General features: G+C 43.0%; 1 protein-coding gene and 1 pseudogene across 4 annotated transcripts; both read left to right on the plus strand.

Moving 5' to 3' along the window:
• Positions 1 to 1,695: 1,695 nt before the first annotated feature.
• Positions 1,696 to 5,864, plus strand: LOC101174981 (annotated as a pseudogene).
• Positions 5,865 to 5,943: 79 nt separating this feature from the next.
• On the plus strand, positions 5,944 to 22,531 carry mfsd6 (major facilitator superfamily domain containing 6). 4 transcript variants are annotated; one of them, XM_011481466.3, is made up of 8 exons: positions 6,972 to 7,297; positions 7,822 to 9,426; positions 13,956 to 14,053; positions 15,543 to 15,704; positions 15,780 to 15,878; positions 17,292 to 17,590; positions 17,759 to 17,799; positions 21,405 to 21,459. In XM_011481466.3, the coding sequence occupies exons 2-8, from the start codon at positions 7,961 to 7,963 to the stop codon at positions 21,406 to 21,408; spliced, it is 2,169 nt and encodes a 722-aa protein (XP_011479768.1). In that variant the 5' UTR covers positions 6,972 to 7,297; positions 7,822 to 7,960; the 3' UTR covers positions 21,409 to 21,459. The 4 variants fall into 4 exon arrangements, with proteins under 4 accessions (XP_011479756.1, XP_011479768.1, XP_011479780.1 ...); XM_011481478.3 differs by having other exon boundaries at positions 6,973 to 7,297; positions 17,796 to 17,799; positions 21,405 to 21,514; XM_011481454.3 differs by lacking the exons at positions 6,972 to 7,297; positions 17,759 to 17,799 and adding an exon at positions 5,944 to 6,345 and having other exon boundaries at positions 21,405 to 22,531.
• Positions 22,532 to 22,806: the final 275 nt, after the last annotated feature.

A 22,806-nucleotide genomic window follows, 5' to 3' on the forward strand; every position in this document is an offset into this window, starting at 1 on the left:
GTGTTACACAGTTGATGTGCATTTTATAAAGTCTAAACGCTATTATTATATAAATCCTATGCAATTGTTTATGATTTTTGTGAGATGGGTGTGACAATTTGTGCTTTCCACGACCGTTCCACGTTTGCTAACGGACTTTTGACTCATGTACCACAGATGGAAAACTTTTATATCGCATAAATGTTAAATTACGTAATTGACGCACAAATCACTAATGAATTGCATATAAACAGAATTAATCACACAGAGTTCATGTTTTACGTTGATTTACGTGTTCGTCGCCTGGTTTACTCATGCTTCTTCTGTGGTCTTAATGTTCATATTTGATAGATCTGTGAAAATGTCACGTAAAGACCCGCAATTGTATATATTTTTTAACCCTTTAAGTGTTTACGCAACTCACATAAATCAGCTGATTCTTTCTCAGAAAGTAAGGGCTTTGTGCCACTTTCCATTAGTAAAGTCTTGCATAACGGTGGAGAGCTAGTTGTGTTACTTAAGTGTCGCCGGCGACATCATTGTATCTGATTTACATTTATTGTTTGTGCAAACAAAAAACGTAAATCAGCTGATTCTGTCAGAGAAAATAGCGACTTTATGCTATTTTTTACTCTGTTTTTATTTACATGATGATTTACATATTTGGTGTGAAAGGGTCAGCCAGGTTTTTTTGTTCGTTTTGGCACCCCCTTGAGGATCCATGAAGTATTGCACATTTCTAAACAAAATTTTACATTTTATTATTTAAAATATATTTATTTTATTTTTTTCCCCCATCATTGGCAAAATTTAAAGTCAACATGGATGCCTTACCAAAAAAAAAAAAGATTTTATCTCGTAAATTTTGGAGAAAAAAGTCGTAAATTTACGAGATAGTGGAAGTGAGCATGCAGAGCAGCAGGTGAAAGCTGCGCCGCTGCAGAGCAGACCGACTAAACTTTGTTGAACAGGTGAGCTGAATGTTAATTGATAACGTTCCAAATGTCTGGAAGCTCATTTGTTTGATTTACGATTCATTAAAGTTGTATTTATTGATGGTTGGTTTGCAGGATCCCTGCAGCCCAATGAAGCCATCAGTGTCCCTGCAGCTGTCCACTTGAATCCTTTCTTCCTCCTCCAAAGACAAGATTTCTACGTCTGTGTGACGCTTCCGTCTGAGGAGGAGGAGCACTTTTTTGGCATTTTCAACAATCCAATGCTAATATAACGGACTATTTTCCTTCATCTTTATTGTTTTATGTTGAAACGGGACGTTTCATCTGCAAGAGGGGGTGTATGTTACACTGTTTACGTCCGCATTGGTGTTTGTATGACAGGTTCATGACGTAATGTGACAAATGAACTTCAGGTTACGTGAATGAAAAGGAGAATAAAGGCTGCAGCGGTTCTCTGCACCCAAACGTGTCTCTGAGCTCCTTATTTTACATATGAAACTCCGCTTTACCGACACAGAACCCCGGAAAGATGGCTACACGGATAATAATGTGATTTTGAGTCGCCAAAAGGTTCAGAATCTCTTTGTTTTAAACCTATAATCCAGAAATAAAGCTTCACAAGAGGCTCCACATATTTCATCTTCAAGCTAGGCTCCGATAAACAGACAACTTTGGTGTTTTCTCCTTGTTAATGTACGACTTTTTTCTCGTAAATTTATGAGATAAAATCTCGTAATCTTAGTTTTTTTTTGGTTTTTTTTTTGGGTGACCCTAATACTCCGTCGTACTTACAAGCTTTGCAGACATGAAAACCCCAAAAGAACCTAAATTGTTTGTGGATTTTAACAAATCCCTAATGTAAAATGACACGTAAATCGTCATTTTTTACATTAAAAAAACGTCAATTTCTAAACTTTAAGACAGTGAACTGATGGATTCCATTCTTCCATCTTCTATCATTTAAGCAAACAAGGCGGAACTTTTGGAACATCTGTGAGGAAACACAGATGAAGGTTAAAAAAAAAAAAGCAGAAACTGCTAAATTTCTCCAAACGACAAGAGAAAAAGCTGGAAAAATGTCACACTTAAGACATATTATTCAGAAAATAACGTGTTTACTGCTGTGCTTTTTCCATGTAAAGCGTGTTCAGATGAAGAATAAGCCTCTGGTTCATCAGATCCGTCTGGACCGGCCTCCTTTCCAACACAAACTCCCTCCTTCATCATCATCATCATCAGCAGCAGCAGCAGCAGCCGAGTGAATAATTGACGAGCCCTCCCTCCTCCCCCCTCCTCTCTGTGTCTCTTTCCATCTCTCCGTCTTTGTCGTGTCACTCGGCGGGCCGTGACCACCTGCCCCCCCCTCCCCTCCCCCCGCCTCCGGTTTCCACCTGATGCTGACTGGATGCTGACGGCTGTCGGCACATAAACGCTGGGATCGGATCATCCGGAGCAGCTGCTGCAGGTAAAACCGCATTGTTGTCATTTTTCCGTTTGTAGCCGGAGATCAAGTTTCAAACATTTTTTTCTCAGATGTGTTTTTTTATGAAAAGGAGCGTCTTTTATGCAGATTGGAGGTTATACAAAGATTTTAAAGAAAGTCTTGTTTTACGTTAAAATGGCCAAACTTTGACTCTAAAGTGGGGATTTTTTTTGTCAGGCAGAAATCTCTTTTTTGTTTCATCTTTTGTTTCAACGTTTCCTCAAAAGCATCGTATTTGTGAAAGGAGAAGCTCCTGAAAACTTAAGCCTTCAATGTTTCATTTGATGCAACTAAAATCGTTCGTCTCTATGACTTCTTGTCCCCGTCGTCCAGTTTAATCACACGATGCAGCTGTGGCTGAATTATTTCAGGATTAAAAGCTGATCTGCAGCCGGGAACAAAAGAGGAAATCTGTGGCTACAGATGTGATTGTAGCAGAGCGAAAGCACCAAATAAGGTAAACAAAAAGTGAAATGAACGACGTACACCACACTGACTGTTTGATTCAAACCACAACTCACAGAATCTGTGCAAATCAATGACTTGAAATTGTACACAAAGTTGTATCCTCTCTGAAAGCAATAAATCCATAGCAACCTTTGACTGTTTTTCATGTCGCAGTCCGAACAACACGTCTACCAATTTTTGTAACTTTACTCCAAAGTAAATTTTCCAGAATTGCTAAGCAACCACTCTTTTCACTTGCCACAACCAATTGACTAACGTGATTCCCATGTAAAAGGTCAAATGCGATGTTTTCAATCAGGAACTGCCTTTGTCTGCCTTGACTTCCATGTCTGTGCGTTTCACTCCATTTTTGTAACCTGTTAGCAAAAGGAAGTTCTCTTCGTGAAGTTGCTTTAGTCGAATGGTTTCAGTAAAATAACTGGTTTAAATTCAGATTAAGTAAGGGTTAATGGCCGACGAAGTGTGCGTTATTACTTTTTAACGCACGCCGTGGAAGCCTGAACCGTCCTCCGCGAAAGGCTTCCACCTTCAAAGTGTGCGTTAAAAAGTAATAATGCACACTTTGAAGGCCAGTAACCCGCTTATACCATGGTCACTTACAAAAGCAATAAATATTTACCAGTTTTTAGTCCTTAATTCCTGTTTTTTTCCGATTTGGATCGCTTTTCTCACAAATAGTCCACGTCGCGCCGCTCCACCGCTGCAGTAAAGATTCGGCGATATATATGTGCTGATCTTTCCAATGAGTTGAATAAAGCAACTGTTCAGAGAGAAAGTTCACCTCTTAGCCCTTGTTTTTGTCCAAATGATGTAGCTAACGGTTGTTTTAAAGAAGCCGGTGCAGTAATCCAAACATTTAAGAAAGCTGACCGGAACTTTTTTCACTGTGCGGTTATCAGGTTTTAATGCACACCCAGCAGCTAATCAGAATCGAGTTTTCACCCAGACCAAGGTATAACACCAATTTACTTATTTAACCCCTTTAACACTGGAGATGTCGACGGTGACACTTAAACAACACAGTTTCTTTGACATTCCATAACTCTTCAACCATTTATGCGATCAGTTGAGCTGCGAGTTCTTGAATGGGCATTTAGCCTATGGTGTTCACACTGGACAAGCAGGGAGGGGTTTCTTCTTTTTCTTCTTCTACTGTTTAATAGTGCATGTCTGCCACCCACAGTTGGAAGAGGCTTGATGCGAAATTTCAAAGTGGTACAAATCACGACATTTGGACCCCAAACGGAACCGGTTCATTGCTATCGCTCTTGCAATAGTGGATACGGATTACTGTCGTGTTAAGGGAGTGGCCTTGGTTTGTCTTATTTTTAAACAACAGACATCGTCAGACTCGTCGATGTCTCTGGGTTCACCAGACAAATTTGATTAGTTTCTCCGCTTCCTTCGTATGTCACTACCAAATCGGAGTCCCCCGATTGGTCAACGTTGGACCTTTCAACGCGCGATCAATAGCCGCACGGTTTGTCCATAGAGCCTGATAGTATTGCGTAGCTTCGCAGCAGTTTTGGACCGTGCTGACATTGATATTTTACGGGATGTAGCCGCTTGAATACGTGTTATTGCTTCAAAGGGTTAAGTTGATCAAGGACTGATGAAGACTTTGGTGACAATGAGGTTTTCAAGATGCTTTTCCACAAATTGAAATGTTCTGGAATCCAAAAATGTGTACATGTTTGCAGTTTCTGTCTGTTTCAGGAAGATGTTGGGCTTTCTGGGCCAGGTGATGTTACTTCTCTGGTTGGTGGCCCAGGTGTCCTCCAGGTCCAACGTGACGAGGTGCGATCCTGGCTGCGACTGCCGAGAAGACCTCCGCTTCACCATCTGCTCCAGGGCCTTCTTCACCCAGCCGCCCGGCATCATTCCCGACTCCACCGAGCTTCTGGACCTCTCCGACAACCTGATCTCCGTCATCCCCAAGCACACCTTCGACAAGAACCGCAAGCTGAGGGTGCTGCTGGTGCAGAACAACAACATCAGTGTTGTGGAGGACGGCAGCTTCTCCCAGCTGGAGTTCCTGCAGAAGCTGGACCTGAGCTGGAACCGCATCTGCACCCTGACGGCGGGGTTCTCGGTGGGGTTGACCTTCCTGCGGGAGCTGCAACTGGCCCACAACCACTTGACCAGCCTGGACACTCGGAGCTTCCTGCACCTGGACAGCCTGCAGAGGCTAAACCTGACCAGCAACCGCATCCAAGCCATCCACAGCCGGTCCTTCACCTCCATGAGCAGCCTGCGCCAACTCCACCTGGAGGACAACAGGCTCACATCCCTGACGAGCGGCGCCTTCTCCATGCTGCGCTCCCTCGAGATCCTCAACCTTGCCGGGAACAGGATCGGCACCATGGACACGGGCGTCTTCAACCCGCTCACTAGCTTGACGCTCCTCAACCTGGCTGACAACCAGCTGTCCAGCGTCGGCTTCAAGACCTTCCTGAGCATTCACTCCTACAGCACCCACATCCTCCTGCAGGGGAACCCGTGGAACTGCGAGTGCGAGCTGCAGAGGGTCTTCCGGAAGCTGCGCAGCATCCAGAGGCTCTTCCTGGACGACTACTACAACCTGACCTGCAGGGAGCCGGCCGTCCTGCAGGGCTACCTGCTGATGGACGTGGACAGCGAGCTGTGCATCGCCGAGACGGTCACCGTGCTCATCATCACCGTCACCGTGGTGATAACGGTGCTGGCCGCCATGCTGATGGGCGAGAGGAAGAGGAAGAAGAGGTCGAAGCGTTTGCACTGGACGCAGCAGGCGGACTTCTCTGACGAGTCAGACTTCTGAACGTTTTCTGACTTTGAGGAAACTCTCTCAGGTCCCAGAATGCCTGGTAAGAGATTCCAAATCCTGCGCTCTTTGTTTTTGGTGGATCTTTCCTTCCACATTCAAACTTCAGGGATTTTTTTTTACCCACAAACTGTAAGCTTTTCACAACCAATAAAGTTTTCTTTGAATGTGTTAAGCTAGTTTTTGTGTTCACAGTTTTGTTTTGACATGAAGAGCTCCCGGCTCGTTGAGCGTCTGTCAGGAGGTCAAGGACTCCCTCTGCAGGCTGTGAGGTGGTACTGCATCCGTCCGCATGACGTCATGCAGGGTGCGGTCTGCAGCCGCTTCCTGCTCCGTCACGTCTGCGAAAGTGAGCCCTTCATGTGGCTCTTTTGTTAAGGCGGAATGCGATCCTCTGAGGCCCCACCTGAAGTTAAATTGCGAAAACTGTTCAGACAAATGTTTTTTTTTTATGTGGAATTAAAACTTTTATAGCCCAAGAAGATTTGAAATATCCACGCTTGCCATAATTCATTAGAGTTTTGATTTTTGAAATACAAATATTTAATTTGTGTAACTTTGTGCCCTTTTCAATAATTTTCAAAGTAAAAATTTTGACCTCAGAATTTTAACAGAGATGTTTACCTAATTTCCGACTCTTTTCTCTTTCCGTTGTGGTGAGTATTGTGATATTATTAATTATAAACATGAATTCCTCCTTTAAAAAGTCAGCCCTGTCTATGTAGGATGTGTGGCATGTCTCTGAATGTAGTAGTGTCAATATTTACATGGTGATTAATGAAAGCTTTCATTTAATTAAGGCGGAGGAGACGTTCAGGCTTTCATTCCTTGTGACATAAACCGGAAGTCGGCAAAATAAAAGCACGGTAAAAGTTGACGGTGCTTTTATATGTCTTTGAGGAAAAATGTCGTAATTTCTTGTCGGCAAAACGTTTTAGTAATTTAATTAGTCATTTTAACGTCTAAGTGTTAGAAGGACAAGTTGTTAATTGATCTGAAATTCGATCTTTAATCCTGTTTATGTCTTATTAATCAATTTACAACCACTTAATTTAAATATATATATATATATATATATATATATATATATATATATATATATATATATATATATATATATATATATATATATATATATATATATATATATATATATATATATATATATATATTTAACAACTATTAACAAAAACTAACGTTTAGTGCACCTAAAATGTTTATAAGTAGTTCAAATCGTTTTAACAGGAAGATAGTGGGAAGCGGAAATTGTTTTATTTTGAAGGTTTGAAGCGGAAGCTGTTTGGCAAATGAGTTGAATTTGATGAGAGTCGCGTCGCGAGGACAGGTGGGAGCTCCGCTCCGGTCTGACGAGCCGCTGTTGTTCTCAATACAAAGGGAGCCCGGCTCGGAAACGAGACGAGAGGGGAAAAAAAACAAAGAACAAATCTGTAGTTTTTGTCGGAAACACATCAAATGTAAAGATGGCGGAACTCCTTTAAAAGTCATATTTGAATTTTTTGTGTTGTGAAAATGTCCATCGGCGGAGAAAATTTCAACAGAAACTGCGCAGTCATCGTTTCATAGGAGCGGGAAGTTAAAGTTAAACAGGTACGTTTTTATTTTAATGTTTGTTTTCTGTAAAGTAGTTCGTTTTTTAGTCCACTTAGTTTAAACGTTTTTAGTGGTCTAAAAAAAGACAAAGAGGTCAATACGGAGTAAGGAACTGAAAAGTCAGGTTATCGTGTGCTTAAATAATAAATGTCGCCTTTTGTTCCTATTTTTTTTAGTGTTTTTGGTGCGTTAAAAAAAAACTCGCGCCGCAGAAATATGAAACACTTCCGCGTGAGATGTTCGGTTGACAGCCGGAGAACATCAGACGAAGTTAAAAAGTAACGTCTGGTTCCGCCTTTAGAAAAATAAACATTAGAAAAAAATAGTCCCGAACCGGAATCATGTAAAAACGAAATTTAGAAGGGAAAACTTTATTATTTTGAAAGTCCAGGTACAGGTAGAACCCGGAAGAGACCCGTCAATCATGTCTTAGGACCCCCCCCCCCCCCCCTTTTTTTTGTAGATACTTTCAGATCGTTTTTAGTATCTATTTTTACTCACTTTGTGTGTTTCTGTCGCAGTGCTGAAAAGACTTCTGGGAGTTTTTTTCCCCTCCATCAGAAAAAGCCGGACAAGATGTTTGGCAGCTGAGCGGACGCCGCTGCACCGCACCGCACCGTTTGGTTGAATCCAGGACGCCCATTTGCTTATCCCCGAGATATGGCGGCTGACGACAAGCTGGCCATCCTCCCGGACGACGAGGAGGATGCAAAGAAGAAGAAGAAGTACGTGCTGTCCGAGCCCTTCAAGTACTTGTCTATGGAGCAGCAGGGGGAGCAGGGCGCCCCTGAACCGGACCCCCAGCCGGAGCCGGTCCAGGACCTGCAACCTGCCCCCATGGACTGTTGTGAGAGGCTGTGCCTGCGCGTCAACAGCCACCTGCTCATCTCCAAAGTCTTCTACTTCTTCTTCTACGCCGCCTACGGCTCTCTGCACCCCCTGCTGGCGGTGTACTACAAGCAGCTGGGCATGTCGGCGAGCCGCAGCGGACTGCTCGTTGGCATACGATACTTCATCGAGTTCTGCAGCGCCCCCTTCTGGGGCATAGTGGCCGACCGGTTCAAGAAGGGCAAGGCGGTGCTGCTGTTTTCCGTCTTGTGTTGGCTGGTCTTCAACTGCGGGATTGGGTTCGTGAACCCAGCAGACATGCAGTGCGTGGAGGTGAGTGGGTCCTCGACCACCACGGCGGTGCCGACCGTTTCCAACGTCACGCAACCTAGCAACTCCACCAACCCCACCAGGAACCGCAGGAGTGTGCTGGACTGGACCGTCGGCGTGCTCCTCAGACACGAACGTAGCGTTGAGCTCAATGCCACCTCGGCCCCCTACAGCCCCACCAACTCCACTGAGAACTCCACCGCACCCTCCACCACAACCAGCACCCAGCCTCCTACAACCCCAATGAAGGAGTACCAGATCGTCTTCAACCAGGACCAGGTGGAGGCCATCTTCCTCATCATTCTGCTCGTCATCATCGTAGGGGAGTTCTTCAGTGCGCCCGCCGTCACCATCGTGGACACGGTCACCCTGCAGTACCTGGGCAAGGCCCGAGACCGCTACGGCCTGCAGAGGATGTGGGGCTCCCTGGGTTGGGGTCTGGCCATGCTCCTGGTGGGGATCTGGATCGACAACACCCACGTGGTCATTCAGACCCACATCGAGGGCTGCGTCCCGCCGGATTATCGCCTGCACAACTACCGTATCGCATTCATAGTCTTTGGCGTCCTGATGGGCGTGGCCTTTGTGGTGGCCACGCAGTTTTATTTTGAGCCCGGTGCGGACTATACGCCGGAGGTCCCGGACGTGGTGGAGGAGTCCCCGAACTCCCAAACCCCAACGGACTCCAGCTCCTCCAACCAGACCCCCAACGGCTCGGAGGCGCCCCAGGAGTTCAACTACAGCGACCTGCTGAGGCTGCTGTGCACAGTGCGCTACAGCTCCGTGCTCTTCGTGGCCTGGTTCATGGGCTTCGGTTACGGATTCGTCTTCAGCTTCCTGTACTGGCACCTGGAGGACCTGAAGGGGACCACCACGCTGTTCGGGGTCTGCTCCGTCCTCAGCCACATCTCAGAACTTGGCGCCTACTTCACCAGCCACAAGTTCATCGAGCTGGTGGGCCACGTCCGGTAAGGAGATCGTAGAACACTAAGACGGCTCTAAGCATGTTTTATTTGAGTTCTTAATGTCACATGTTTGTCGTGTTTGAGGCCTTTGGCACGGGTCGGGTTTGAGAGCGTGTTGTTGTTTTTCTGGGAGGCAGCAGTGGCGAGCGCTCTGACACAAAGCCGTCATTGATGCTCGGGGTTTCCGTGTCCCTGACTCCGTCCGGGGCTGAGCGGACACTCGAGGCGCGGTGTTAGATTTCAGGCTGCAAATCCAAACGCATCAATCTGCCGGCGCGGCCAGAAACGGCTGAGTGACGCTGGAGCAAAGGCTGCTGGGTGACGAAGAACAGCCCTCAATGAATCAGTAACCAAAACCTGTTGAGGCTCCTATGAAGAGCCGCTCTTCTTTGACAAATTAGGACTTTAAAGCTTTAAAGACACATTAGTTAGAACATTTTCAACAATTAAAAAAAAAATCTGCTTTTTAAGGAGCACTTGAAAGTTTTTGTACATTGTTTTTCAAAAAGCAATAGTCCGCCTTATTTTTTTTATATATATATATTGCACTCTGTCAAAATGTTTGGTTGGGTGTTATAAGCTAGCATGGCTAACATGAAGCGACCATTTCTTTTGTTCATTTTTACATAATTCTAACATAGTTGGGATTAAGAATAGTGTTACTAACAAAGTCGGTAATTATGCGCCTTAGAGTTCGTTAGGCCTTAGAAATGACATAAATTCGGAAATAGACTATTTATTAAAGGTGCGGAAATATAGGTAATGTTACTAAATAATGAATGGACTAAAGCTCACCTGCTTAAATTTCTATAGAAAATAATGTGGAAAGTAACCAGATTAACAGAGTTTATCCTCTTGTTAACAAAAAAAAAAAAAAATTCACATCCAAGAAATATTTTGGAAACCGTTTTTGTCGGCTGTTTTCCTGTAGCTCCCGATCTGTAAACGCCCAGAAGACTTGAGCAGTGAATTCCTCAGCTTCAGCTGAAACTATTCCCTCTTTGTGAACCCTGCAAGCATATGGAAATGAGTCACACCCCTTCAAAATAAAAGCATCGCCCTTAAAAAACAAACAAAAAATCTTTATATCTGTTAATAATAAAGATTTAAAAATAAAAGTTCCCTTGAGTGCAACACATAGGAAATTTAGTTTAATGTAGAGTAACAGCTGCTCTTGTCAAACGTAATTATACGGGTGTTTATCTTTGATCTAAAGTCAATTTAGAGCAGCCTAAGACACGTTACACTTTACCCCCATCAACTTTTATTGCCAAGCTAGCTATGCTAACATTGTTTGCTACACTTAACCGGCTCCAGAAGCCGTTTTTGCTCCAGTCCAGATGTCCTTGAAGAACGTAGCACAAACAAAACAAAACCTCCACAGCTGGGTTTCTTTGATTCAAACATTTTTATTGCTCAAGCTATTCATTGGAAAATAAACTGCATCCACTGCTTCCGCGTGTCAATATTTTTTAGGGGCGAGAACCTTCTCTTTTTAGAGAAATCTATTTTAAAAACCTACAAATGACACTTTACAAAAGGTCTTTAATTCAGTTCCCTCTAGACCTTCATTTGATCTGCTTTGAATTCACATTTTGTGTTGGAGAAGTGTTTAGCTAGTACTCGTACATGAGTATAATTTAAATGTAAAAGTCTACTTCAATAGTTTTTTGCGTCCAGAGGGGGTGGGGTGGGGGGGTTTAATGCCGCCTTTAAAAACATTGTAATGCAGTTTGGTCAATTCTTTTGGTAATTTGAGCCGAACACCCACAATTCTGTTGTTTAATAAATATAAATGTATAGAATTCTTTTGATTTTGAAAGTTTAAAACACCTACGTTTAGGGTTGAATTTATAAACAATATAAAACCTTTATGATATGAAATTAGATTTTTTTTTAAAGACGAAAAAAGGATTGATGAGGGCAGTACGGTTTCTTGAATATTAGTGTACATTTTTGTCTGTTTGCAAGTTTTGTTGGACAAATTTAAGGGAAAAAAAGGAGAAAGAACCTCCAATAGAGAACTCTTTCTCCCCAACAGCTATTCATCTAAAGTACACATTTTTTCCTCCAACTTCTGTGCTAAGAAGCCTTACAAAGGTCTTGATACGACTTAAATCTGACAGTAGGAACCTGCAGGAACCCGTTTCAACTTCCGGAACATCTCGATGGTTCTCTGGCGTTCCAAACGTTCCACATGAATAAATCCAGAGTTGCTTTCAGTCGTACACTCAAACTCTGCTTTTGACATTCATGTTAAAATGAGGCTTTTAGCAGCATGTTTGGTCAAACAAAACGCAAGTAACGATGTTTCGTCTCCGTTGGTGATGTCTGCACACGTAAGGGGGAAATTTTTCCATTGACAATCCGGAACAGCGCCAGAAGGTGATGCTGTGGTACCGGTCCGGTCGTCCGTCAGCTGTCACTGACGATCCTTTGTTTGTCAGATAGTTTCTGTTAAAAGATCAAAGGAACAAGAGGAAAAGATCAAAGGCAAAAAGGGAAAACATCAAAGGGGAAAATAAGTCACTTCTAAGAGGACACTGAAAGAAGCCAAACCCCCCACAAAGCCAGAACTGTAAACGCCGCTCCACGGGTCCAACTGGATCCTGAACCAACACGATGCCGCTCTGAAGACGACGTTATCTACGTGAATTTAGCATCGGAAGGCGCTGAAACGCCCGCGTTTGCATTCCTGCATAGGAATAAAAAAAGACAGCCTTTTGTCTGTGGCTAAAGTGGTTTTGGAGGAAGGAATGCAGTTTCTGCACCAACAACTAGACCGTCAACATAAATGACACAGAAACCCAAGCAGCTGTGAACTAGACTGAATCCCATGAAAACCTGCGGCCTCGTTAAAAGTTCGCTTCATTAGTGTCAAGTGTTGTTTGCTAGGACCCATTAAATGGATAAAAACGGGTCAAAGATGTTTTGTGATCAGAAGTTTAAACCATTTACCCATTTAAATGTTAAAAACGAAACAAAAATCCTAATTAAATCAAAGTAATTCTGTTTATTTTCAGTGGTTTTAAATGAAAGGCGGATGTTTTTGGCTCTTTTTAGCTGAAAACAATCAGCTGACGGACGACCGGACCGGTACCGCACTACCACCTTCTGGCTCTGTTCCGGATTGTCAATGGAAAAATTTCCACAAGATGTTGAAACACAAACCCCGTTTAGTCTTTTTGGTTTAGGTTTTGCCACTTCCTGTGGAGGAAACGCCATCCGTGAGACTGACTGTTGCTAGATCGGGGCGTTTGTTTGTGCAGGAGCCACGGGGCCGCCACTCGACAGGTTCCTCTGTGGCGATGGAGGAAGTCTGGCTGTGCGTGACTCTGAGCTGAACTTCCTGAAAGAGTGCCGCCGTTCCCGTGATCTTACCTTTGACTTCCTGTTAGCATAAACGGAAACAATATGAGTGTTTGGTAACCTCTGCTGATTATTGGAGCTGAATTTGAAACGGTAGCAACAAAAATGTTATTAAATAACTCAAAACAACTGCTGTCAGTGAGCTTTAAATGAAGAAATTACAGTTTTATTGATGGAAAATTCCACTTTTGATCTGTTCAAGTCAAAAGTTCAACAGAAAACTTTTTTTTTAATAAACAAAATAGTTTTTAGTGAAAAGAAGTTTGCAAAATAAAAGTGTATTCAGTATTTTTGACAGCAGTTTTATCCCTATAATCATAGTTCTTGTTCATGTTCTGAATCCTAAAACTAAGAAAATAGAAAACAAAAACAGCAGGAAGTTTGACTTACCAAAATAAAAGCTTTAGATTTCTAAAAATCTTTCAAATTCTTGCTGTAACTTTGCAAGGATCAAAGGCGAAAATTCAATTTGTTAATTTGTGTACATAAATATTTTAAATCCTGAATCAAAAAAAATACTAAACAAAAACAACAGGAAGTTTGAATTACCAAATTAAGACTTCAAAGAATCTGTACTTTTTTTTTTTTTTTTTTTTTTTTTTTTGTAAAGTTGGGAAGGTCAAAGGCCAAAGTTGCGATTTTAAATTTGTTTAGTTGAACGTTTTGAATCCTAAATTTAAGAAACTAGAAAACCAAACCAGGAAGAACAATTTACCAAAATGTAAATTTGAGAGGATCAAAGGCCAAAGTTGCGATTTTAAATTGTTTTTTTTTTCTTTTTGTTTTTTTACGGCCTTCCTTCAGGCTCTTTGTTTTAAAAACGTCAAATTGAGTAGTTGGAGCTTTAAACTCCGTTTGTCTCCTGTTGTGGATTCGGACGTTCCTCCGCTGTAAAGGCTGTTCTGAAAAGGCGTGGATGCTGGTTGGTCAGAGGCGCTGTGGTTACACATCAGAGGTGATCCGGGACGGCCCCTCCTGTCTAAAACCTGTTTGTTTTGCCTGAACAAACACGAGGAGGGCGAGGTTTACCCACAGTCCTCTGATGCAGGACGTTCTCTGAGATGGTCTTTAACAGGATGTGTAGACAGGAAGTGTCCAGGACGGGTTTTGGACCTTCACTTTTCAGAATGTAAAGCCTCGTTTCTTCTCACCTCCCCGTCCAGAGTGCTGTACATCGGCCTGGCCTGCAACACCGCCCGGTATCTCTACATCTCCTACCTGGAGAACGCCTGGATCGTTCTGCCCATGGAGGTCCTTCAAGGTAACCAGCCGTTTGATCCGGTGGGGGGCGGGGCTTACAGGAACCGACGACTGTTTGTCCAAGAGGCTCAACCGGCAGGAGAGATCCGTCCCCCAAACCAGGAGCTTGTTGTTTGTGGACTTCATGAAGCTTTTGGTTGATCTTCTGGATTTGCTTAAAAACAAAAAAAACAAAAAATCAAAATAAAAGCTGAAGTTTCAAATACGTGTTTTTCTACACAAACAAAACAACACAAAAAAGGGAAAAGACCTGATTAAAAGACAGAATATAATGTAAAATAAACATAAAGCAAAATAACACAGAGTTCCCTTTTCAGCCCAATTTCGCTTGTTTACTTTTTTTTCTTTTTTTTTCCGGTGCATTGTGTTCTGCATCCTGATTGGCTGTAGATTGTTGTCAATCAATCTCCTCCGTGCGGCGTTTGCTGTACAGAATGCGTTCAGCTCGCCAAATCTACAAAACGATTCGACCGCCAGCAGATCTTTGTTTCCAAAATATTTATAACCATTGCAAAAAAAAAAAAAGAAAAGGCTACATCGTTAATTTAGTCTATTTCGGGAAACGCAGCTCCTGCGATAAACGAAGAACAGCTTTACGTTTAAGAACAGAGACGATGGGGAGGAAAGTTTAAATCAATCATTAGTACTGGAATCTAATTTTTAATGTCAAAATTGTTTTTCCACAAGAAGCAAACTATTTAGAATGCGTTGCGAGGCGTTGTCATGGTAACGGCTGCAGAACCTGCACCCCGCTTAGCTCCAACCCCCTCCCCCGCGGGGGAGGTGGCTGCAGAGCGAGATTGGCGCGGGCTCTGTAGGGGTTACCATGGCAACACATAGCATCGCAGGTCAATAAGTCCTTTTTTTTGTGAAAAACAATTTAAACCTAAAAAATTACAAAAATTAAAATAACTGATTTATATTTAGTTCAGTATTTTATTTATTTAACTGGTTTTATTTCATTTCAATATTCCAGTGGAAAAAACCATAAACGGTTTGAGACGTCCACCCAGAGAAAACACGCCGAGTCAACGAACAAATCGGGGCTTAAAGCTCCGACTCCTCAGGGATTAAGGCTTTAAATGAGGCCAAAACGGGCGTGTGGTCACATGACAGGAAGTCGAGTCACCCAGAGGAACACATTTCCTGAAAGCAGCTTCAACAGGACAGACAGGAAGTCTGTTCTTTTATTTTGATAAAGGTTTTGTGAAGAGGAGAGAGAAGTCCACAGCAGCTCTGTTGAATGAATTGAAAACGTGTTTGATCTGTTTTTGTTTCTGCGTGACGCAATCGAGGCGCCTAAGAGAAGAAAAAGGTGTGATTCTGGAGGGAAAAAACTCCCAGAATGCCTTTGAAAAGACCGGATAATTGTCTGTTCGCTCGCTTCAGTTCTCGTCTAAAACTTTTCCTCTTTCTGCTCTGCAAAAGCAAAGAATGCGCCCTGTCATGTGTGGTCTGTGTTTGGAAGAGCTCACCTGTGCGTCCTGCAGGGGTGACCCACGCCTCGGTGTGGGCGGCGTGCATCTCCTTCCTGAGCGCCGCCGTCCCCCCGGCTCTGAGGACGTCGGCTCAGGGGATCCTGCAGGGGCTGCACCTGGGGCTGGGCCGTGGCTGCGGTGCCATGGTGGGAGGAGTCTTTGTCAATTATTTTGGTACGAACCCCCCCTCCCCCCCTCCTCTAGATGTTCTGAGTCTGTGCCCTTTTTAATGAACCGCTTTTGATTCAGGCGCCGCCGAGACGTTCCGAGGAATCGGCATGGCCTCCCTCGTCATCCTCCTCATCTTCTCCCTCATCCAGTGTCTGAGTGAAGACGGCAGAGAGAAAGGTGAGCGGGAAAACTCCCATCAGCCTTTGCTCTTCACAGACGCACAATCCTGAGTCTTCATTTACCAAATAAACTCAAGTACAGGAAAAGAGACATTTCCAGAATAAAAGCCTTTTAGAGAAGGTGGATAGTGCTCATTATCCACTTTGTTCTGATCGTTTGTGTACAATTTTTGAGAATAAAGTTGTACAATTATGAGATCAAAAGTTAAAAAATTACGAAAATAGTCATCAGGAATTTTTTTTAGAATTTTTGTACAATAATGGATAAAAAAATCAATATTTCATGAGAATGAGAATAACGGCCAGGTTTTACCAGGATAAAGTCGTACAGTTATGACAAAAAAGTCAGAATTTTACAAGACGATTATTAGGGGAAAAAAGTCCAAATTGTGACAGTTGTACAGTATCAGAAAAAAAATCCAGATTTTACAAGAATAAAGTCGAAAATTTTTATTTCTGATATTTAAAGTGAAAAAGAGACCAGATTTTTGAAATAGTATGCACTCCACGGTTTAAGTGCTATTTTTAATAAATGCATTTCAAAGTAAAAGGCATCAAATTTCTAGAATAAATTTGTAAGAATAAAGTTGTAAAATTATGAGAAAATGGTGAAAATGTAATGGAAAAAAATTGAACAAAGATTTGCAATTATGCAAAAAAAAAGGAAAATTACACAAAAATAAAGTTCTACAATATGAGAAAAGAATTGTAAATTTATGCTTTTTATGCTCTGGATTCTGATGGATTTTGAACCGTAATTACTCTTGTAACATGTTGACTGTTTTTCCTAATATTTGTAATATTCTGGTGTAATATTTTGACTATTTCTTATGATTTTTTTAAACGTAATTATTATAGATTTTTGCTTTAATTGTGGCTTTAATTTTATTAACCAATTTGCTGAATCACAGTTAATTCAATAAATACAAATTAAACATTCATTCATGTATTTGTACCATGAGGTCGGTGCATCCTTTCATTCAACAATCCTGAAACTTTTGAAAAAGAAACTGAAATTTATTTATTTTTTTCATAGAAAAGTCATAAAAACTCTTTAAAAACATATTTATTTGCAATTCATGTTTTTTTTAGTTTGTAATATAGATGGAGATTTTAAATAATTGGATCTAATGTCATTAGATTAAAACAGCCGTTCTTTTTTATACTTGTATACTAAACGTCAGACTGATTCAAATTCTAAATGAGTTAATCTCTTTTTTTATGTGTTTAACATCTGGGTTACTACAGAAGAGTTCTGTTTTCCTCTAACCTGTAGACAAAATAGGTTTTTCTGTGGGTTCATTTTCTATCGTAAACTGAGAATATCCCGGACAAGCCCCCAATGAGCCGTTGTCGGCTGAAAGTAAATCTTTCTGAAACAAAAAGCCCTGATTCCAACGCTTTCCTTCAGAGGACAAAATCTTGGCGGAGAACATCCCGGTTCCGTCCAGCCCCGTTCCCATCGCCACCATCGACCTGGTTCAGAACCACAACCAGAACGCTGTGGATAGCCCCGTCCCGGCCCGCCCGGCCACAGCGCTGCTCCTCAAAAAGACGAAGCACCAGCAGGACCAGGAGGACCCCATGAAGCCGGCGTGGGTGCTCTCTGGCGCCCCCTGGGTCACCATTTCCTTCGCCATCGTCCAGATCAGAGAGATGATCAGCCTGAAGAGGAGCAGCCGAGCCGCCACAGACGACCAACCGCCGGAGGTAAAAGGATAAAGTTTCTCCAGACCCAAACTTTAATGAGCATCAAAACAGTCTAAAGGCTGAAGCAGAAATTACTAAAAACTAACAAAACTAACCTGCTGGAGTGGAGTTTTTCCACTCTTTTGTCTGTGAAACTGTTCTTCTAAATCTGTAACTTTCACTAATCAGAAACTTCCTCCTCTCATCGGTTGGCTGCTCTCTGAAGACAGGTGAGGCGTTGGCTGTGTGGCGGTGAACGCCAAACGGCGGTGTGTGTGTGTGATGCTGCGGTGACGGGTCCACGCTCTGCTGTGTGCTCGCTGTCGTGTGATCTGACGAGTGGCGCGGTTTGTGGGTGTGTCGTCCGGCCTGAGGCGTCCTACGACGCCTGCATGCATCGCTTGCCTGCCGCCATCCGTCCTGACTCCGCCCCCTCCTGCCTGTCTGTGTGCTTGCGCTGAAGCGTAGATGTGGAGAGCAGCTGCAGAGGTGGGGACACCTGTCCGTGCAGGTGATCCAGTTCTGCAGCTGCTGGTCTTTGTTCATCGCAGGTCAAAGCACAAAAAAAAACTCTGTTTTGACACAAACGTTCTTCCAACAAAAGCCACATTTGACTTTGTTGTACGCAAAACAAAACCTTCAGAAAAACAAAACAGACCTAAATGTTTTCACATAAACGAGTTGGCAAAAATGTTCAAATGTTTGCTGAGCCCAACAGGTGCCAGTGGGTAAAATAAAGAATAGATCGGATAAACTGTGCGCCGTGTCCAGGCTGTGACTAATGATGACGTCACACTGTTGATTGGAATCCTGAATCCTGGCAACTCGCTCGCACAGAACAAGCGAACGGACGGCAGTCCAAAGCCTTCTTTTTGTTGCGCCCCCTGTAGCAAAGCATTCAAACACGAAGCTACGAGTCCGGCTGCTCTGATCAGAGACACACACATGCAATGTGTGCGCGCGCACAATGGCACAACGATTGATTAACAATTGATTAATCCGTGTTGCAGATTTTTTATTTCTTTTCAGAAGTTCATTTTGTCAAATTGAAAATCAGTTTTCTTCCAAAAAAAGGTCAAATTCGAAGCTCCCATCATCTGTCCCAAACCTTTTAATACCAGAGCTGCCGCCGCCGGCTTTTCAGTTTAATGTTTCAACCACAATTAATGTAATTCCATAAACTCGGAAGTGGAGAAAAGCATCTCTGGGTAGCAAAACTTTACTACCCTGAAGTGGTCAGAATCATATGATTTATGTCATTTTCTTGTAAGCTTTACTTCCTCAAAGGTGTCAGAAACCAATTGTTTTACAGCAGTTGCATAAACACTATACTGTCATAAAGTCGTCAGAACCAAATGTTTTACGATAATTGCATTAATGCTGTGTCACCGCAGGTAGCGACCGGGAGAAGACGCTTCTTCTTTTGTGTATTTGCTGTTTACTGACGCTTGTCCACCATCTACAACAGGAAGAGGCTCGGTGCACAAAGTCTAAGCGGTGCAAATCCCACAAATGTTTGTTTTTCAGAGCTCTGTTCCTATAAATGTTGGTCTTGGTCTCGTATTAACCCGACTGAACACAAACCGCAAAGATTGACGTCTCCTTCATGATCATGATTACTGCGGCTGGTGCTTCCATGTTTGGATGCCGACGCCCCCAACAGATCACTAAATCCCCGATTGGTCAGAGTGCTGCGTTACCGCGGTTCAGCGTGAAAAAGTTCAACCATTTGAACTGTCTGTGCGATCAACGGACGCCTGATTTGTGCGCGGAGCTCACGATCGGACTTAAAAACTTGCGGAGAGACGCGCGATCGTGGCCGTTCTGGACGCGGAAGCCCGGAATTCTGGTCTGCGCCGTTGACTAGAGAACTCTTCCACAGAGCATCCTTAACGTGTTTCTTAAAGGAAAGAGACCTTTAGTGCTGGAAGAGGATGGATTTAAAGACGCTGCAACCCAACCTAAGGCACTTCTGCAAACGTTTGTGCAGAATATTTACTACTTGCAGGAAAACACAATGTTCATAAAAATCTTTTATTTTGATGGGAAGTTTAGACAGTGATTTAGTGCCGACATAGCTTCCGAGCCAATTATGGCTAATTTTGTCCTAGCATATAGATTACGTGGGACTTTAACCGTTTTATCTTGCATAAGGTGAAATTCATGAACTATACTATCTTCATGAACGCACCAAACGCCGAGCATTAGAAGTACCAAACATGAGGCGGGTCTCCACGGAGTACCGGCACCTTTTGGGGGAAAATTTACACATCATTTTATGTGACTAATCAACTAATCTAAAAAAAAATCGTGAACTGATCGACCACTGAAATAATTAGTAGTGACAGCCGTCTTTAACACTTTAGTATGGTCGAGTCGTTAGAATCAGTTTATGCTTTACCACAGGAACAGCACAACAACAAAGGTGGGAAAGTTTCATTAATAACCTTTTGTGACCGGCGATGCCTAAATAACACACATTTGACCGCCTGTAACGTATCGACTGTTTACACGCCCAACGCCAATCGGCTGTTTCTGACACGGAGAAACGCGCTTTTCAAGTCGTCTTTCTGCCCTTAAGGATCCGCTGGAATTGTGTTGATCGCGGTTCAAGAGTTGCGTTTTTTAAAAAGACGTTTTTTTTAAAAGACGTTTGGAGCCTCAAGGTATCGATTTAAAACCGGCGCGTGAATCTGTTTAAAGTCAACCCCGTCTTAAACGGTAAAGGTCAGGGTTCACCTTCTTCTATACACCACGGTGCCATTGAGCAACTCTTGGGTTATAAAGGGGAGGTCCTTCAAAGAGAGGGTTCTTTTCAAAAGGACTTCCCCGGCTGGAATAAAGAATCATGATAACATTTGCACGAATCAAATATTTAAATCTGGAAATCAAAAGAACACACACTCAGTTAACTGTTGTGCGTTTGGATTTTTCCAGTCAAAATGATGTGATGATTCAGTCTTTGGTGCCACAAACACCCACAGACCCAAGAGCTGACATTTCAGATGGCAGGCAGCGCACGCCGCCTCGGCCCACGTCCATTTCCACGAGTCCCACGGTGGATTCGGCCCTGAAGGCCTCGCCTGAACCCGCGATATGAGGGGCAACAACCTGAAAGGAAAGGATTCAGAGTCTGAAAAAAAACGCCAATGAACCAAATATGGGAGGGGGGGGGTTACCATGACAACATAAATGACACAAATGGGTTGAAGTTCCCCAAAGCAGTAAGATTCAAGATCATCAAAGTGACCACGTTTGTCAGAAAGTTGCTTTTCTACAGCTTCAAATCTGCCCAGTTACCATGACGACCTCATAAAAAGAAGCTTTCTTTTTGATTTATTCCAGTTTTCATAAACTTTCGGGAGAATTTAAGGGGTTCCTTGGAAACCTTTTACGGAAGAAAGTCAGTTCAACCGATTATAACCTCATCCCGATTTAAACCCGGAACACATTTTCCATCCTTCTGCTTCCTGAAAAAGACTCATCAAAGACGGCAGCTAGCAGGATTTCCCCTGAAGGACGGGCTAGAAGCTGCACCAAAACGTGTTTGTGGCACAAAGAAAGCCTTCCTTAAAAGTCTGGAAGATTTTTGAAAAGCCTTAAAGAAATGACAACGGACCTTTGGAGGTTATGCAGAGGACGACCAAGCCGCTTCCTGCTACGTTTGGACCCCATTTCACTTTTAGTTCTAATTCCAAAAAGGCTCATTTCAGTCTAAAGTACATTTCACTTATAAATGTATAGAATTTATACATTTTAAATATCAAAACCAAAAAAACGTATTTTAATGTTTCAATTTTTCCTCATCTTTTAAACACTTTTTTTTTATTGCTAGGTGACTGATGAGGCCCCACCTCAAACCCAGGAGGCGCCAACGGCGAGCGGCGGCCAACAGGAACTACAAAGAAGCAACGACGACTCGCAACCGACGGACCAAACCCAGCCCGCCTCAGAGGGAACCCCCCCCTTCATGGAGGAGGACACTCAGCCACACTTGAGCTGACCTCCGTCACGGAGACGGATCTAAACTCTGTATTTATACCCATAATTAAGACCTGGAAATTATTGGGATCTAAGTTATTTATTTGAATTTTTGCGGGTTTGTTTGGGTGGCGAAGCGGAAGTCCCCCCCCCCCCCCTCCTTATTTTCATCGTTTTGCCTGGTCTGATCCGTAAAGGTCAGACACGCCTCTTTATAAGCTATTTAACCCGGTTTCCCTCAAATCTAGCGGAGTGTTGCTTCAATGACTCAGCACTTTGATCCAGAAACATGACGCTGCGCCTCTATGGTGAAAGCATCAAAGCTGACTCGGCTTTAACCTTCATTTACTGTAGGGAACGGTCGACAAATACAGTTCAACGTCCAGAGAGTTCACTTTTTTGACGTTTAGTTTGTATTTGGACACTTTTCAGGAAACGAAGCAGGTAGTCGTGTTAAATACGGTTCAGAAATGAGCATTTTTTTCCTTCAAAAATGACTTTATTTTTCAAAAAACCTAAACGCTAAACAGACATCAAACGTTTTTGTTTGATTCTGGGGCCGACCCGAAAGTATTTGAGAGTGAAAAGTGCCTCGTGGATGTCTAAAGCTGCTGTAGAAACACTCCAGTGTGGATTTGCTTTGCAAACGCTGACAGAAAGAAAAAGAGGAATTCAGCAGCATTTGTGAGCATCTTTATTTTTCCGCACACATTTGATCAGTGAGATTCTGGACTTGAAGGCGTCTTTGTAAGCCTCTTAATCTGAAGTTTTCTTGTGTACGGCACTCCTACGGAGATCCGTCTTTAACGCCGCCCGATCCCTACTGTTCAAACTGCCAACGCCCGCGCGGACTCGCCTCTCCACTTCATGCCAAAAGGTTCCCAGTATTCAGCGTTTCTGTGGAGGAAAGCCTTAAGATGAACTCTGTTCATTGTTTTGTTGCACAGATGATTAAAGGATATTTTGGAAAAAGACTAAAAAGGGATTTGTTGTTGCCTTTTTTTTTCAGAAAAAAATCCGTTAAACAAATATTTAAGTATACAAGTCTCCAAACAAAAGATTTTGGGTTTTTTTTGGTCTCTAAACCTTAAAATGTCAAATTTTCAGTGCCTGCAGTGGCAGACAGCGGCCACTTGATGGCAGTAGCGCTCCAGCGCATGACTTGGGGCTCTGTGGTTGTGTGTGAGTGGAGGGTTATTGAGGTCATGGTGCGCCTGCTACTGATGGGTGTGAGTGGGAGGACAGTAATAGGCTTC

The sequence above is a fragment of the Oryzias latipes genome, chromosome 2 (assembly GCF_002234675.1).
Source record: "Oryzias latipes chromosome 2, ASM223467v1".
Taxonomy (NCBI): Eukaryota; Metazoa; Chordata; class Actinopteri; order Beloniformes; family Adrianichthyidae; genus Oryzias; species Oryzias latipes.